We start from the raw sequence: 16346 nt of genomic DNA, 5'->3' as shown, positions 1-16346 counted from the left end.
CTTTAAATTAGATGCAGTTGACCCCTACAAAAGCTAGAGGGTGCTGACAATCTATGCTCGGTAAGGGGTTTTTTTGGCGTGTGAGTGAGTTAGTGTGTGTGTGTGTTTATAAAGAGATGGTCCTTTTTTGTGTCCAAAGATTTTCAAAATCTTCGTATAAAACGAAGAGAGAAGGTCCAGCTCCCCAACAACTTAAAAAAGAGCGGAAGGGAAGTCAAAAAAAGAAACTAAAAAAATTCGTAAATCAATAACCCTGCTGGTAATCTGAAAGGTAAATTGGAACACTTGGAAACAGGACAGGCTTTTCTGAGCTGTGTAGTTTGTTTTGTTCTGGAAGTTTCTGTGAAGCGAGGGGCGTATGTTGCAGGAGGTTGGGATTGTGGTTGCTAGTGCAGAATGACTGCCAGGGAGTTTAGCTGTCTGTAATGGTGTGTGTGTCTGCCAAAGTGTGGAACTCACTGGATGTGTGTTTTAAATCCCTCCAAAAATAAAAGGTGCTTGTTTTTGATTGTGGATGAACAGGCTTGTTTCATCTGGTATTATTTGTAGGTCGGTTAGGTTATAACTACACAAAAATAGTGTGTTATAGTCTGGGGTGGGGAGTAGACTGGTTTGGGGAGTAGACTGTAGACTGGTATGCGGAGTATACTGTAGACTGGTTTGGGGAGTAGACGGTAGATGTAGACTGTAGAGTGCAGTGAGGGGAGCAGACTGCAGTTTGGGGTAGAATATTGGCCCACTGTGACTGTGTTTTGTGTGTTTTGATTCATCACTAGGTGAAACACTAATGGGAATCATGCTTTCATTTCAGTTGGAAGCTTTGTTCGGGGTCTTTTTTCAGTTGGAAGTTAGAAGGAATTCAGGTTGTTCTGTCCAAAAACATTACAACATCTAAATACACACTGTGAGTTTGTTTTGATTTTTGAAGAAAACACGTTATTACTTTACAGATATGAATTGATTTGCAGTGGTAGAAAGTCGTGAAAATTAGATGTATTTATAAAGAAGCATGCATTAATAGACACCCTTTTTGTGCGTAAATACTCTATTTTTAACAAATGTGAGAAATGTGTATGCAAACAAATGCGCGCGTGTGTGTGTGCGTCTGTGTGTGCGTGTGTTTGCGCGCGTACGCGCACACGTGTCCAGAGCACGTGCTTTGGTAGCTCTGGTGTGTATGCCGTCACGAACGGGCACAGGTTGGAGGACACCTTCCTGTCTCAGAGCTGAGATTTGTACATGCTGGAGATGCCAACCTCTGCCTCGTCTCTCGCTGTTTGTGTGAGAGCGTGCCCACCGATACCCTGACTGGCTTCCTGTAAGTGGACTGTACCACTCCCTCTATTCTCCCCCTCTGCAGGGGCCTTTAGTCTTGGCTCTTCTCATGGGCCTTTTCCTCCCCACCAGCTGCTGTTTTAAACTCTTTGTCCAGGCTGTCACTGAACATTCTACCACCAAACGGATTAAAAAATTATAGGCCATGTTACAGTATCACTAATAGGGCACCGGTCCAACATCAATATTATGGAAATATGTTTAAAAAAAAATTATTAATGAGTTTTCTTATAGTTTAGCAGAACTTTGGGACTTTCACTTATATAATGCATGCTTAATTTTTAGGGTTTTAATTTTGGTTTTCCTTTTGAAACCCAGACTGAATAATGCTCTTGTAGTCTGAGTTCCCCCACTCTTCATCACTGGTCAGGTGGTGTTAGGTATTCCCCCACTCCATCACATTAGTGGTTAAGGTACTTGATTTGTAATCAGAAGGTTGCTGGTTCAAGCCCCACCACTGCCACTGTTGGGCCCCTGATCAAGACCCTTAACCCTCCTCAGTTGCTCAAGTTGTACTCACTCATAATTGTAAGTTGACTTTGGGTAAAGGGTCAGCTAAATGCCGTAAATGTAATACCGAGTCATTAGTCCTAAACATCAGAATTAAATCTCCATTATTCCTGTTCCTCTCAGGCTCCTTACACACTTGGTAGATAAGGTTTTATTTCTGCCTTTTGCATCATTTATATCTTGGTTGTCCTGTTTTAGAAGATACCATTGTTTTGCATAAGGACATATTACGTTGCTAAACCAACCAATGTAGCGTATAATCTGAGCTCTGTAAAATCAAAGATTCAATCCATTTTATTACAATTTACATATAAAATACTGAAAATCAGGTGATAACTTAGAAATGGCCGCATGTGTGTGGCATTACAGGCGTAGTCAGCAGTGGTGCTGTGCTCTTCCGCCGTGCTGGAGCTGCACCCTGATGTCATGGTAACGCACCCAATAGGATCCAGTCATTAAAAAACACCTCAGTTTCTGGACAGTAAGTACAGTGTCGGGTGGTGGTGTTTTATGAGATATTGTAGACTAATAATTAAGGTTTAAATAACCAACAAAGTGCAATCTAAACAAAAACAAAGAAAACGCAGAAAACTGTCAACTGAGTTTCTGCAATGACTGCTGGTGACTGATTTTTTAAAATAATTTTTAAATTTTTTTTTAGGTCACCACTCAAAATGTAATCGGCCAATTACTTGCGTACAGATGTGATTGCTTACGGCAGGCCTAATTGCGAACTTGTCTGTAAGGAGAAGACGTGTCTTTAAATGGATCCCCCTGTGCGGACCGGCTGCCTGGGGCAGCGTTGTTTACGGCCGTAAAGCAGCCGGCCAATCCACTCGGGGCGCTGACTCTGCAGGGCCTGGCCATGATTCATGCCTCCTTCCCCACAGCGCCACGGCAACAGAGTTGGGCGCCCCTAGGAGCCAGCGACAGGCGCCCGCGTAGCGATACATTTGCTTGATTAACATTTCATTGATCGCGGGATGGGGAGGGGCGTGAATCCGCAGTAATCGATTTGATTAGCAGAGGGATGAAAAGAACACACATCGCATCGATGTTTGTGGGTGCCGGCTGCGAGCGTGTCGGGCGGGTCATAAATCTTCGGCCGGAGCAGAGCTCGGCCCGGTCCAGCTTTCTGCCTCCTCAGCAGAGAGAGGGGATGGAAGGGCCCAGACGGGCCGGGCCAGGCCAAGGGAAGGGAGTTGCACGTATGGCGCACGTGTGATTCGTTCATTTGACGGGACACAAATACCTGGCGTTGCAGGAATGCATGTATTCGCAGACTCACTAATTAACTAATTACCTAAGAACTAATTGCAGAAGGCAAAATTCTCAATAGATATACTGTTAGGCTCATAACATCGAATTATATTTAGGTTTTGTTCTTTATTGGCAGTGATGCATAAAGCCCCGGAACATTAAAAAATGATCAGAGAACCACATTAAGGAATGTGTTTCAGTATTGAACAACCACCTAACAAACAGAGATGTTTTACCTGCTTTACACTGAAGTGATATGGTTTTTATAAGTAGCTGGTTGTACATTTTGTCTGAGTTTCTATTCATCTGAATTTAAGGAATTGACAGCTGACAGTGCCATTATTTAATAGATCAATTAACCATCATATCTGCCAGGTTGGCATTGTTTAATTCAGACCACTAACTTTTATTAAATGTAAATATTCATAAATGTAAATATTCACTATAAACACAAAATTTATATCAGTGTCACAATTTCCATATCAGCATAAATGTATTGGCGACACAGTTATTGTATGGAACTGCGTCTCTCTGTCTGTGACCAGAGCCCTTGTCGTGGTTTAATTCATGTGCACTCTAGTGCGGTAGGTATTACATGATGAAGTACCTGTTAATACACAGTGTAGCCCTGCGCACTCTCTCTCTCTCTCTCTCTCTCTCTCTCTCTCTCTCTCTCTGTCATACATGTGTAAGTACAAATATCCATGCATCTCCATAAACCAGCTGATTTGGCTTCTTATTGGTGCCCCCCCGCAAGAAGGTTGTCGTGGGCTGCTGATTGGCTGCTCCTCTCGGGGTGTTTTACTGCCCACTCCACACGCGTTAACAGCGAGGCGTTTATGATGCTCCCGGGGCACTGTGTTAAACAAGCAGGGTCCACAGCACCCAGCACAAGACCGAGAGACAGACACATGGCAGGGAGATGGGGGGAAAAGAAAGGGAGAGAGAGACAGACAGGCAGTGAGACAGTGTAAGGAGAGAGAGACAGAGGCATGGAGACGAGGTAAGCAGAGAGAGATGGACGGAGACAGACACAGAAAGGGAAAGTCAGACAAAGGAATGAAGGAGGGAGTGTAAGAGATGGATGGAGGGACGCGTAGAGAGGGATGTGCAGAGACTGATGGGGACTTAGCGTCCTGATTGGCAGGGAGAGGAGCTTTGTGTGTTTTTCCCTCCTTCCTCGCTGCTCCCGATACAGCCCTAATGCTTCCTCGCTCACTGTGCCAAGCCTTTCATTTGCTGTTGCAGCTAAGCAGAGTAATAAGGGATTTTTTTTTCCTTCAGTTTTAATTAGAGTGGATCCGGTCGTGGAGTCTGAGATGAACAGATGCTTCATATGACGTGTCAATATAATGACCTTGTTAATCTACGCGTGCACAGACACGTGCGCGATTGCGTGTGCGCGCGCACGCACGCGCACACACACACATACACACACACACACACACACACACACACACACACACACACACACACTGACATTTGGAGGAGGTACAATGCGTGTTTGAATACTAATGCTGGATCTCACACTTTCTCGCTGTCTCTGCCACTTACTCATATCCACACACCATCCCTCTCTACCAGAGAAACACGCCAAGTCTCTCTTGACCATCTCTCTCTCTCTCTCACACACACACACACACACACACACGCGTGCGCGCCTCAGCCTCTGCTCCTCCCTTCCTTTTTTGATATTTTTTCGCCGCTGCTCCCCCTGAACGGCGTCTCACCCGCGAGCCTCCAGTCCGTTCACTCGGAGTGCGGCAGGCTGGGCGGCCACGCTGTGACAAGAATCGTGCGTGCGTGCTGATGGGGGCAGAGGGTCGACCCTCTTAAACGGAGGGCGAGCTACTCCCCTGCACGCATGCATAGACACAGTCAGACTGGGACGGTGCATTTGTGCGCATGCACGTGTGAGCTCAGTGACTGCAGCTGTTATACCATTCTGTTCTCATCCCCTCACCTGTCACACCCACTCCGGCGGGCATTTTTATCCTCTTGAAATGTCTGTCAGTCTTTTTGTACCTGTGTGCGTGCATGCGCGCGCGCGCGTGTGTGTGTGTGTGCGTGTGTGTGTGTGTGTGTGTGTGTTTACTGTGCCTCTGTAAGCACTCTGCTTGAAGCTGGTTAAATGTACCACTGAAACCTCCCTGCTGTTGTTGTTCAGCAGTAGGTTTCCTCTTTCCCTGTTTCCACCGTTAAAAATCTGAAAAGTTAAAAACCCAAAGCACTTACACAGCCACAGGCTTCGCTGCTGACCGACGTCCCAGTGGTGTTGGGTTCTGGGCTCTAGATCTGCATTTCTTTGTTTCGTTTGGAACTGGGACGCTTCATCTGGTGTTTACTGCAGAAGAAGCAAAACTACCAGACGCATAGAGCGCCAGTCACCACGGCTGCGTCCCCCGTCCCCAGACCACCGCAGAAGTGCGTGGGCGTGCACGTGCGTGTGTGTATGCATGTGTGCATAAGTGTGTGGGTGTACATGTGTGTGCGCACGCATAAGCATGTGTTTGCACATGCAGCATGTGTGCTGGGCCACGGAAGACATGGAAAGCGCTTTATGTTCATCTAAACCCTTACCTAGATTCTGTGACTGTGTGTGTGTGTGTGTGTGTGTGTGTTTGTGTGTGTGTGTGTGACCCTACCACACCCTCTCACAGTGACCCAGTGATCTAGAAGGAGTGAAAGGAGAGTAGTGTGGAAATGAGCACCCTACCCCACTGCCTCACCTCTGTTTGTCACCCAACTTCTAGTGGATGTTATTGTGCTTGACAGGTTCTGATTCTGCTGTCAGATGTAATTTAGCCATCTTACACACCTGTACGTGTGTGTGTGCAGGTGTGTGTCTCTCCGCAGCGCATGGAGCGGGGCCTCTCCATTTCAGCCTCCCTTCAGCTTTAGCCTGTCATACATGCTAATTAGCACCTCTGTCACCCGCAGAAATAACAGTCATTAAGAGCTCCAGAAGGACTGTGTCACTGCTGATCCTGCTGGATCGGTTATTGATGCGCTCTCCATCTCGGGGGCCGTGTCGCTTATTGAAATCCGAACTGCCGTGGCTCTGCGATGACTCCCGCACTGGCAGCTGCGCAGTTCCGTGCGCCTGCTCTGGATCCCAACAGGAAACGGGGGAGGACTAAGACGTGTCCGCGAAGACCATCGAGCAGATTCTCTATTGATCTAATTTCAGTGCCCAAGCACTTCTGTGTGTGTGTGTGTGGGTGTGTGTGTGTGTGTGTGTGGGTGAGTGGGTGGGTGGGTGGTGGTGGTGTCAGGGTCACAGAGTTGGAAGTTGAACAGGTCTGGGCCTGTGGTTAGAGTAACCGAACAGATGGATTGGGTTCATTAGGGTAAAACACACACACACACAGAACAAATCTTCTCTAATGTGTGCGTGTGTGCGCGCATGTGTGTGAGTAAGAGAGAGAGATCATGTAAAGAGCTTTTACAGTGATAAAAAAGCCTTGCTCTATTGAGACGTACACCAACACTAACCCCTCCATATCTGCCCATCTATCTCAGCTAACTCTCTCCCTTTAATTACAGTCTAAAAACTTACAGCACTCCTTTACATCCTTAGAGAGACTAATATTCCCTAACTTTTATTTACTTTACAGAAAGTTTCTTAAAAAGTATTAGGCATGGGTTGCTATAAGGGGAAAAATAATGCACCATTAAATCCAGTTAGTTAAGTCACTTAATTAGTCATGGAGAGAACACAGTTTTTCCAGTATAAGTACAGATGTAAGTGTTGCTCATGCTCTGTTCTGGTGCCCATGCTGCTCTCCTGTGAGACAGTAATGGCAGTGCTGTGGTGGCTGGGCTTGGCATACCTCTGTTGCTCCTGGCTAGACTCCCTCCTTCCTCTCTCTCTCTCCTCTCTCTCCTCTCTCTCTCTCTCTCTCTCTCTCTCTCTCTCTCTCTCTCTCTCTCTCTCTCTCTCTCTCTCTCTCTCTCTCTCTCTCTCTCTCTCTCTCTCTCTCTCTCTCTCTCTCTCTCTCTCTCTCTCTCTCTCTGCCACCCCCCAAAACTATCGAGATTGATAACACTTGTAGTGATCCTTCCTTGCTTTCCTCTACTCTCATATTGTGGCATGGGCGAAATTCTCTCTCTCTGTCTCTCTCTCTCTCTCTTTCTTTCTTTCTATCTTCTCTCCAGGCTCTTAGAATAAATCACAGCTCACTTACATTGATCATACCCTAACCCTTCTCTCCGTGTTTGTGTGCGTGCGTGCGTGCCTGTGTGTGTGTATGCTTGTGTGTGAAAATAAGACAGCTAGTTGTGGGTAAGTGGTGTGGGGACAGAAATAACACGTGCCGAGATATCAGAAGGAGCTGGACAGATGAAATGATGTCGGATGGATGGAGGGCTAGATGGGCGAATGGATGGATTGATGGGTGGATGACTGGAGGAGAGAGTGGCGGTGCATGTGGAGGTGTGTGTGTGTGGGGCACGGGTTGGAGCTTGTTAAGTGGAGATGAAGGGAAGAGAAAGATAATGAATGGATGGTTTGCCAGCTGCCTTTTTCATTAGGCTGCTCTGCCGTTCTTCCTCTCTCCCTCTGTTACTCTCGGTCAGTCTGTTCCCTCTCTCTGCACTCTTCTTTGACCAGCTTTTCTCCACTGTCCATCCTCTGTCATCTACACTCCTTTTTTGTCCTGGCCTCTTGGGTCCTGGAGACCAGCGGCGGCACTGATACGATACCACATATCAGAATTGGGTTGATATCAGCAAAAAGATTTGCTGCATTGGATATCAGGAGAAAATATTTTTAAGGAAAGCGATCGGATGCCATCACAAATCCAGCCTGAAAATAGCATATATTGCAGGATAACAGCCAGGTTGGTTTACATGGTCACATGATAGCAGGTTAGTTTGAGAGTACATGTAGCCTCTCTCTGTCTGCTCACTTAGTTCCTGGTGGGGGGGTGGGGGGGGGGCGCGTATAGTGAGCAGAACTGCGATTTAACACTGAAATTCACAAGAATAATTATAATGTCAAAATTAGCCTGATGTGGAATTATGGTTGCATTCGGTAATGAGCAGTGGAAAAGCAGAATAACTGTAGTGTAAATTTCAGGAGTCTGAGCAGAGAGAAACAGACAGTGTGTGTGTGTGTGTGTGTGTGTGTGCGCATGCTGGGGGAAATTACAGCATAACTGAAAACCAAGCAAATTTTTTTTAAACTGTCATATCCATGCATATCTGTAAAAATATTGCGTATTTAATAGATCTTGCGCAACAAATTCCCCAGCAATCTTTTTTCCCAAACAACGGAACCTCAGCTCCACAGTGGTTTTTAATTAAAAAATATTGGATCGGTATCGATATTGGACAATATTCAAATGCAAGATTTCAGTATTTGATCAATACAGAAAAACTAGTATCGTGCACCTCTTCCCGAAACCTCTGGCTTTGTTAGCAGATTTGTCTTCCTCTTTCTCACTGTGTTTGCGTTCACACGCACACGCATGGAGGCTTGTGTGTGAACTCTGTGTGGCTGCAGGTCTACCGTAGACTCAGGTACTGTGTGGACATTCCTGTATATTACGGTGGGTCTCGCGGTGCTCTGCAAGTAACCTCTGTAGCTCTGATCCCTGAGCTGCACCCACGTGATCAACAGAATGGCAGAAGAACCCAAAACAGCTTTTACTGATTCCAAACATTTAAGCTTTTTAAAAAAACTTTTATTTTGTGGTGCGCTGGATTTTTCTGTGTTGCGTCAGTTTATTCAGGCTAAAGCGTTTGGGACGTTCATGTGGTATAGCTGTGCTGTGGCAGGTGAATTACACGAGTCTGGTTCTCACGCTATCTGTTTCTGCAGTGAGGTTCCAGAAACTGCTGGCTCGAGCAACTCTGAGGCTTAGCCAGCGCCCCCCCCCCCCCAATTGTCGATAAAACTGCAAAGAATTGTGAAAAAATGGTGTGTTTTGTGTGCATGTTAACCCTGAATGGTTTGTGTGCTTTTGTTTGTTTCCTGGCCAGCTGGTGGCAGTGTACGAGGAGCAGGAGGCCCAGCAGAGGGTGCCGGCAAGCCTCGGCGGCGGCGGTGGCATTCCCGCTAACAGTGGAAGCAGAGCCGGACAACCCAGCCCCGAACCCTCCGACTCCGAACTGTCCTGCTTCCAGCCAATCAGAGGAGGGGAGATTGAAGTCAACTCCTCCGCCCTCAAATCCAGTACGTTGAGGGATGATGGGCCGCAGGAGTGTTTTTAATAATGTCGTCAAGCCTTCAGAGCTCCGGTGGCAGAAGAGACATGCTTCCTGTTTGCTATTCCGAGTGCATAGATTGAATTGTCATAGCCAGATAGATTTTAATTTTTTAAAATTTTATTCTATTTTAAGATGCATCGGCACAGTTTCACCCAAGAGTTGCATTTCCACTGGCAGTCTAGCTGGCTGCTTGACTCTCGTTTATACGTAAGGTTGGTTAGCGCCCGGCTTTGACTGCTTCTTTGTTTAGAAGTTAATGAGGAATATAATGACACATTCTCATTGCTTTAGAGTTTGGATGGTAATGAGACTGGTAATAGAAGGAACCGCGTACCGTGTTAAGATGTAAATGTGCCTGCTCTCACTTCCATCCTCTCTCTCTTCTCTCTCTCGATCTCTTACATTCTCTCCCTCTCTCCGTTCTCCCGTTTTCTCTTTGTCCTTTCTCTTCCTGTCTCTCCAGTGCTCTCCCTCTCCATCTCTCTCTCACTCCAAAGCCCCACTCTCCTCAAGTGGAATTGTGTGTCTCTCTGATTTGTTTCATTGCCGTGTTGGGATACATGTAATACCTGGCGCTAACCCAGACCCCGCACGAGAGCGCAACGCCGCCGCCCAGGTGCACGGGGAACCTCGCAGCCGAGAAAACAGCCGCTCGTTTCCACGGCGCAGGGAAAGGCCGGGATACGTCACCTTCCCGCCCGACGTGCTTTTACTGTTCTTCGGGGTGTCTTGATCTCTTGAGCATGTGTGCGCTCTTAGTCCAGAGCCCAGAGGTCACGGGGTGATGGGTGTCGTAGGGAACGCAGAAAACATGTGCTGCCCTCTCCCTAATGTCCTGTCATATGTGGGAGGTCAGACAAGCTGTACAGTGAAATTCAAGCTCAGTGAAGGTGAACAAATTGTGTGTGTGCGTGCGCGCGTGTGTGTGTGTGTGTGTGTGTGTGTGTATATGTGTGTGTACACACGTGCTCTGAGCATGCATTTGTCTTACTCTTCATGTCTCCTTGTAAAACCAGCCCTCATATTTTAGGTTTCATTGTAACAGTAGACGGGAGCTTGTAAGGTTTAACTTGTTGGAAAGTGCATTTTTCCGGCGCGGTCCAGGCATTCCTGAGCCAGCCTCTGGTCTCCTCGCTCTCTGCACCAAGGCGGAGGTGTCGGCTGCCACAGTCGTCTCTTCCTCTTTCATTTGCCACGGCCGTAAATATGCAGTTTGTCACGTCTGCAAAGCCTGACAACCATCTGGGATGGAACCATCTGTGTGCGGGAGACATTTCTCTCTCTCGCGCTCTCTCTCACACACACACACACACACACACACACACACACACACGCAGAGTCCTGTGGGGAAAAGAAATGAGGGTTTGTAACTCTATAACTGACATTCACATAAACTCAAATTGATTTTCTGGAGATCATACTTATTTATTACCTAAATATTTTATCTTGATATCCCGACGTTTGATTGACCTGAATCAAAATAATGATCTCACGCGCACACACACACAAGCACAACACATGCGCACACTCACACACACACACACGTTTTTCCTGTGTCCTGCTGGTATTTCCCCCAGATTGTCCCAGGCCAGTGGTGCCTGAGAAGGTGGATTATAGATGAGCTCTCAGAGCTTGTTCATTGTCCAGCCAACCCCTCCTGGACACTGAGGGGTACCATTTAGCCCTAAGATTACCTGGGAAATCCTGACAATGAAATGCTCTCCGTCTGCCTGTGGGGGTGCTTGTCGTTTTGCTAGACACTGCTGGTTGGAGGGCCATGCTGAAATGTGTGTGTGTGTGTGTTGACATGAGTATTCGTTGGATGGCAGCTGATGCTAGGTTCTCCTCTCCCCTGGCATGCTGTGCTGGGTCACATATACACTGCGGATGATGATGGTTTTGACAAACATTCCCAAAGAGCAGCACAGAGCAAGAGTGTGTGTGTGTGTGTGTGTGTGTGTGTGTGTGTGTGTGTGTGTGTGTGTGTGTATGTGTGAGTATGAGAGAGCCTGACTGAACTACTTGTGTGAATCTTCAAACTCTACACTGCAGGAGTGAGATGCAGGAGTGTGGTGCAGAGAGAGGGCATAGGCACTTTGCTGGCACCAGCGTGGCTCAGCCATTCTGAGCATTACGCTGCATTAGTTCCCAGCGCTGTCAGTTCTCCCATGCAGGGCTTGTTCTGTAGCTACAGGACCGACGCTCTGCTCTGGTACAGAGCAGCTTGCCGCGCTGCCCCTCCAGTTTAAAGATGTCACACTGGAGGCTGATTTTACTCTGCTGGCAAAACGCTGTATGATCATACATCATTGGCTGTGCTGGAGGCCTCTACAGTGAAGAACACGCCAGTGTCGAGTTTTGTCGAGTGAAACATGAAGTGAATTCAGTGACATTGAGCTCAGACAGCAAGGGCCTAGGAAAGCCACACGCCTTTGGTGCTGTCCCGCGGTGGGTGTGACCGTACTCCTGCACTAATTTACCCTTTTCTCTCTATCTAGGGAATGTTCGAGCTTTGGAATTTCCCCGATCATTTAGCATGATGGACCACCGTTTAAGATGAGAGGAAAACAGAAAAACAATCATTTTCTACTTCTTTGAGCTTATATCTGGTTTGAAAACAATCTGTATCCCGTAGACCCCAGCACCTGCTCACAGGGTGGTTACCGACGACTCTGTCCATGTTCAGGATGCAGTCTTCTCGTGTTTGCGGAGTTTATGATGGGGTCCTCTGAGGGCTTCTAAGTGCCTCTCGCTGGTGCTGTCTTTAACCTCCATGAGTACGTGTTGGTTTAGGCCAGAAGGTAATGTGTCCCTCAGGCGTGACCCCAGCGCAGAGGCAGGGAATGACCTTCGACACCCTCGACCTTGCTCCGCTCGTGCAGAGTGGGTGGGGGATGTGGCCGGCAGCGGTGCCAAGGGTCGGCCGTGACCCCTCCCTCCGTCAGCCAGAAGCAGGGAGGGGCATGTAGCAGACACAGGCGAGAGGGAGGGGGCAGGAATCCAGGAGAGAGGTGCCCACCGAGAAGAACCGAGAGATCGTCAGTCCAAGGCAGGTGAGGGATGAGCGCGAAGGAAGCGTGTGATTCAGCCCAGTGAGAGCAGCCTGCCAGGGAGCGTCTGCCTAGTCTCACCTGGGGCCATGTGGACACACTCAGCGACCAGGGAGCCTCACGCGTGCACAAACACACACACACACACGCGCACAAAGAGACATCCGCACAGCTAAATCTGCTCCCTTTCATCAGCCCTGATGTATTTATGAAAACTGTCAGGGCGTGACCTTCGCCCCGTGTACAGGCCGTGGCTCTGTCTGCGTGACGAAGCACAGATTCGCTCAGGCTCAGAGAGGGATGGGCTCAGAGTACCGGCACAAGGGTGGGCCCGGGACCCCGGCCCCGACCGGCCGTGCCTCCTGGATCGCCGCGGCAGTTGGTGGATGTCGGGGAGCTGATGCCTCTGTGTGTGTGCTCCTCCCCCACCCGATGTTTTGTTAACACGTATAGCAGCACTGGCGTCCTCCGGCGCTGTCTGGCCGAGATTTCCGTTCGTGTTTCTGATCTCAGCCTGTCGGAGAGCCATCACAAGCCTCCAGATTTACGCCTCCCCTCCTCAGTCCGCCTCTCTCTCTAGCCCGTTCCCACGCCCATGTCCGCGCCTCTCCCCAAACCTCTTTCCGAAGAGCTGATTGAAAACAGCATTGATTTTTTTCGTTCATTCAAATCAATAAGCCCAGGTTTTAAGTGCATCTAGGGTGCTCTTTGAATAATGATCAATACTTGACCCTACAAATATTTTTGACACGTATACATTTTGTATATGTTTGGTGGATCCCAGGAGGCCTGCTGACCCACCCTCTATTGGCCGGAGTATCATCCCCGTGCTTTATGGCTCCACAGTCTGTCACCCTTCTGTCTGCCCACAAGCTGCTATCCCTCACGGCCCGCTAAAGCGCTTCTTTACAGTCGCAGCTGAATTTATGAGGTATTAAACATTAAAGGCTGTTGTTTTTTGGAATATTTTGGTCGTCATGAATCTTTGATGATCCTTCGTCTAAACGAGTCCCCTAGCCCCTGGTGCGTAGCAGAGGGTTACCGTGAGAGGGAGAGAGGAAGGAAACAACAGAACCCGACGAAGGGTAAAAAAGAGAGAGAGAGAGAGAGAGAGAGAGATTGTAGGGGAGGGTGGTGGAGGCACTGACGAACGAGGTGGATGGAGTGGGAGAGAGATGGTGTGTGGAGTGGAGTGTATACCCCCCCCCCACCCTGATGGAGTGCTCCTCCATCTCTGCCGTATCGCCGCCCGAACCCGCGCGCTGCCACCTCACACTCCATCCGCCCTAATGGCTCCATGCGGCTGCCTGATGACTGAGGGTGGTGGATGTCAGGGTGGAGGGGGTGGAGCAGTGGCCCAGACTCTGTCGCTGCTTATGGCTGTGTGGTGATTTTGTTGGGAGGCTGTCCAGTGTTCCCTTCAGGCCGGGTTTAGTCCGATTGGTGTGAGGTCCCTTCCGGGGGTGGGGACAAGATATTTAAGCTCTCTGCTTTCTGACTGGTCGGGTCAAGCAGTCCAGAATATGACTGTCAGTGGATAGTAAAGATGTAACAGTACATATTTTCAGGTTTGATAGGGTTTTCGATTCTGAAGTTGAAATGAAATTCTATTTTTAATGTTTTATGTGTTTTTGGGGGGTGGGGAAAGGTTCTACACAACTCTGATATATCATGTTGGCTCAGCTCAGAAAAATTACAAAGCAAGATTGTAAAGCAGCATGTCCTTCTGCAACAAGTGATGTCTTAAAACAGTGCAGCTGAACTGCAAACAAGCCCGAAGCCTAACCTGTCACACACAAACCCTCTTCATACTGGCGGTGCACATATAAAGGGCCAAATACTCCTTTCATGTTCGGTTTAACTGGAATGACCCCACTGGCGCATTCCCCCCCCCGTGTTCCACGTCTGGGATATATGTCTCTGTTCAGGTGCTGAGCACGTACAGTACCGGCGTGTTTCTTTCTCGGGGAGCTTGTTACCGGCCCGCCCCGGTTATCGTGCCCTTGATGAAGTGGCGTGGGCGAGATGTGTGCCTCTGCCTCGAGGCCCCGCTCCTCGGCTGGCCTGTTTGTTAGGGCTAATTGTTTGGATGGAGAGGTGCCTCACGCCGGCTGTCCCTCTGAGCGGCCGGGGGTCCGGCTGGGCCAGCCGCTGAACCGCATCCCCTTATTGTCCCGTCGCCCCCCGTGAGGGGAAAGCTGGCAGGGCTCGAACGCCCCCCTGGGGGTGTTCGAGCCCACCAGAGCCTGTCCTTCCTGGGCAGGAGATAGTGGAAGGACGGCCGCCGAAGCGTGCAGGCCTGGGGGAGTAGAGCTGGATGAAGACCCAGCATGCCACAGTCGGACTGGGAACTAGTATCCCTCCTGCTGGAACTGTGAAGTGTGTGCTCTCTCTCTCTCTCTCCAACCCCTGTCTCTCTCTACGATGGGACCTGCTCTGACATGACTGCAGTAAAAATATCTTGTAGTGATCGATTAAGTGGTGGGGATCTAACCAAAGAACAGAAGCCACATTCCTGCCAGCCAGATCAGTCTTTGTACTTTCCATGACAGAACAGCTGTTCAAAGCCGTAGGATAAATATTACATACACCGCCGAGCCCTTTAATATTTAGTGCAATTGCTGCTGTCGCACCCACTAACATGGCAGGTGCCGTGACTCAGGTTTGAGGTGTTTTAAGGGTTGGTAAAAGGCAACAAGTTTGAAAATGTGGTGTGCTTGAGGGAAGCAGCAGCCCGGAATCGAACGAGGGTAATGTCAGCGTCTCTGAGACCGCTGCAGCTGCCATGTGTGCTGTTAAGAAAAAAAGAAAAAAAGTACAAAATATTCCCTTAAAGCCTCCTGATGTGCTCTCTCTCTCTCTCTCTCTCTCTGTCTCTCTCTCTCTCTCTCTCTGTCTCTCTCTCTCTCTCTCTCTCTCTCTCTCTGTCTCTCTCTCTCTCTGTCTCTCTCTCTCTCTCTCTGTCTCTCTCTCTCTCTCTCTCTCTCTCTCCCGCTCTCTCTCTCTCCCTCTCGCTCTCTCCGAGTCTCCCGTTTTTCCTCCCTGCGTCTCCCTCAGCCTGTGATGGTAAATAAACTGGTAATATTTTGCAGGCACATAAGTTATAGTCAGAACTTGTGCCTTGTAATTAAGACAGTCGGTGTCATAACAAGCAATAAGTAATAACAGTTAGACAGCTTCTCGCCGATACCCAACAGTAGCAACCAAACACTTCGTCGATGCGTTCCATGTTCAAGCTGGAAAAAGGACAAGAACCTTGAGGCTAAAGGCAAATCCAGAACTGAAGTGACGTCAGTGGCCACTCAGGAAGGTGTGGTGTGGCTTGGAGGGGTTCTGCCCTGGCACAACATATAGGGATGGAGAACGAGGAAGGGAGGGGCGAATGCCCCCCACCCCCAACTCGCCTTCTTCCCCCAGTTAATGAATTATGTAGATTCCCCCAACTCAGTCCGTTTCTGTTTTATGAGCACGTATTTCATTGGTTACCGCTTCAAAATATGCAAATATGCCCTCATTCGTCGAAACCTGAATATTGAAGGGGCAGCTTAATTTGCATTCTTATATTCGGTTTTCCTTTCCTACATTTGTGTAATATTAGCATCAGTTAGAAGCAGCTTAATGCCAGTTTGAAAATACTTCTAGCAAGATGTTGCATCTTGCAGTAAGTAAATGATTCTTGTGGCCAGATTGTCATTGTTTTGTAACTAGCGACTGGCTAGCTAGCTGACTTCAGAAATACTGTCACGCTGGGTGTGTTCACTAAAAAGTCTCATAGCCCTGAATGAGCTGTTTTGCTATGTAGTACATTCAGTCTATGTTGTTATACACCACGCCCCCTAAGTGGAAATAAAAATGGCATAACTGACCGTACAGAAATGAAATATGTCTGTAAGCTCAATAATACGCAGGCGTATGTTCTCATATGAGGCTTTGAACCTTAGTTATGTTAGCACAGTCGCGGGACAGCGACTAGCTGCT

The 16346-nt window shown here is 48.4% G+C and overlaps 1 protein-coding gene across 13 annotated transcripts in view; it reads left to right on the top strand.

The window, feature by feature from the left end:
* pard3bb (par-3 family cell polarity regulator beta b) overlaps window positions 1-16346 on the top strand; it is a 166413-nt gene that overhangs the window by 32490 nt on the left and 117577 nt on the right. For 12 of the 13 annotated variants that reach the window (XM_027025790.3, XM_027025788.3, XM_035523518.2 and 9 more), the window contains one exon: window positions 9091-9283. In XM_027025790.3, the coding sequence (XP_026881591.2) occupies window positions 9091-9283 (193 nt within the window). Of the gene's footprint in view, window positions 1-9090; window positions 9284-16346 lie in introns of those variants that run through there. The other variant, XM_081713529.1, reaches the window with a different exon arrangement.

This window comes from Electrophorus electricus, chromosome 4 (genome assembly GCF_041902795.1).
Source record: "Electrophorus electricus isolate QZ-2024a chromosome 4, ASM4190279v1, whole genome shotgun sequence".
Lineage (NCBI taxonomy): Eukaryota > Metazoa > Chordata > Actinopteri > Gymnotiformes > Gymnotidae > Electrophorus > Electrophorus electricus.
This window is presented reverse-complemented; position numbering and strand designations above follow the sequence as displayed.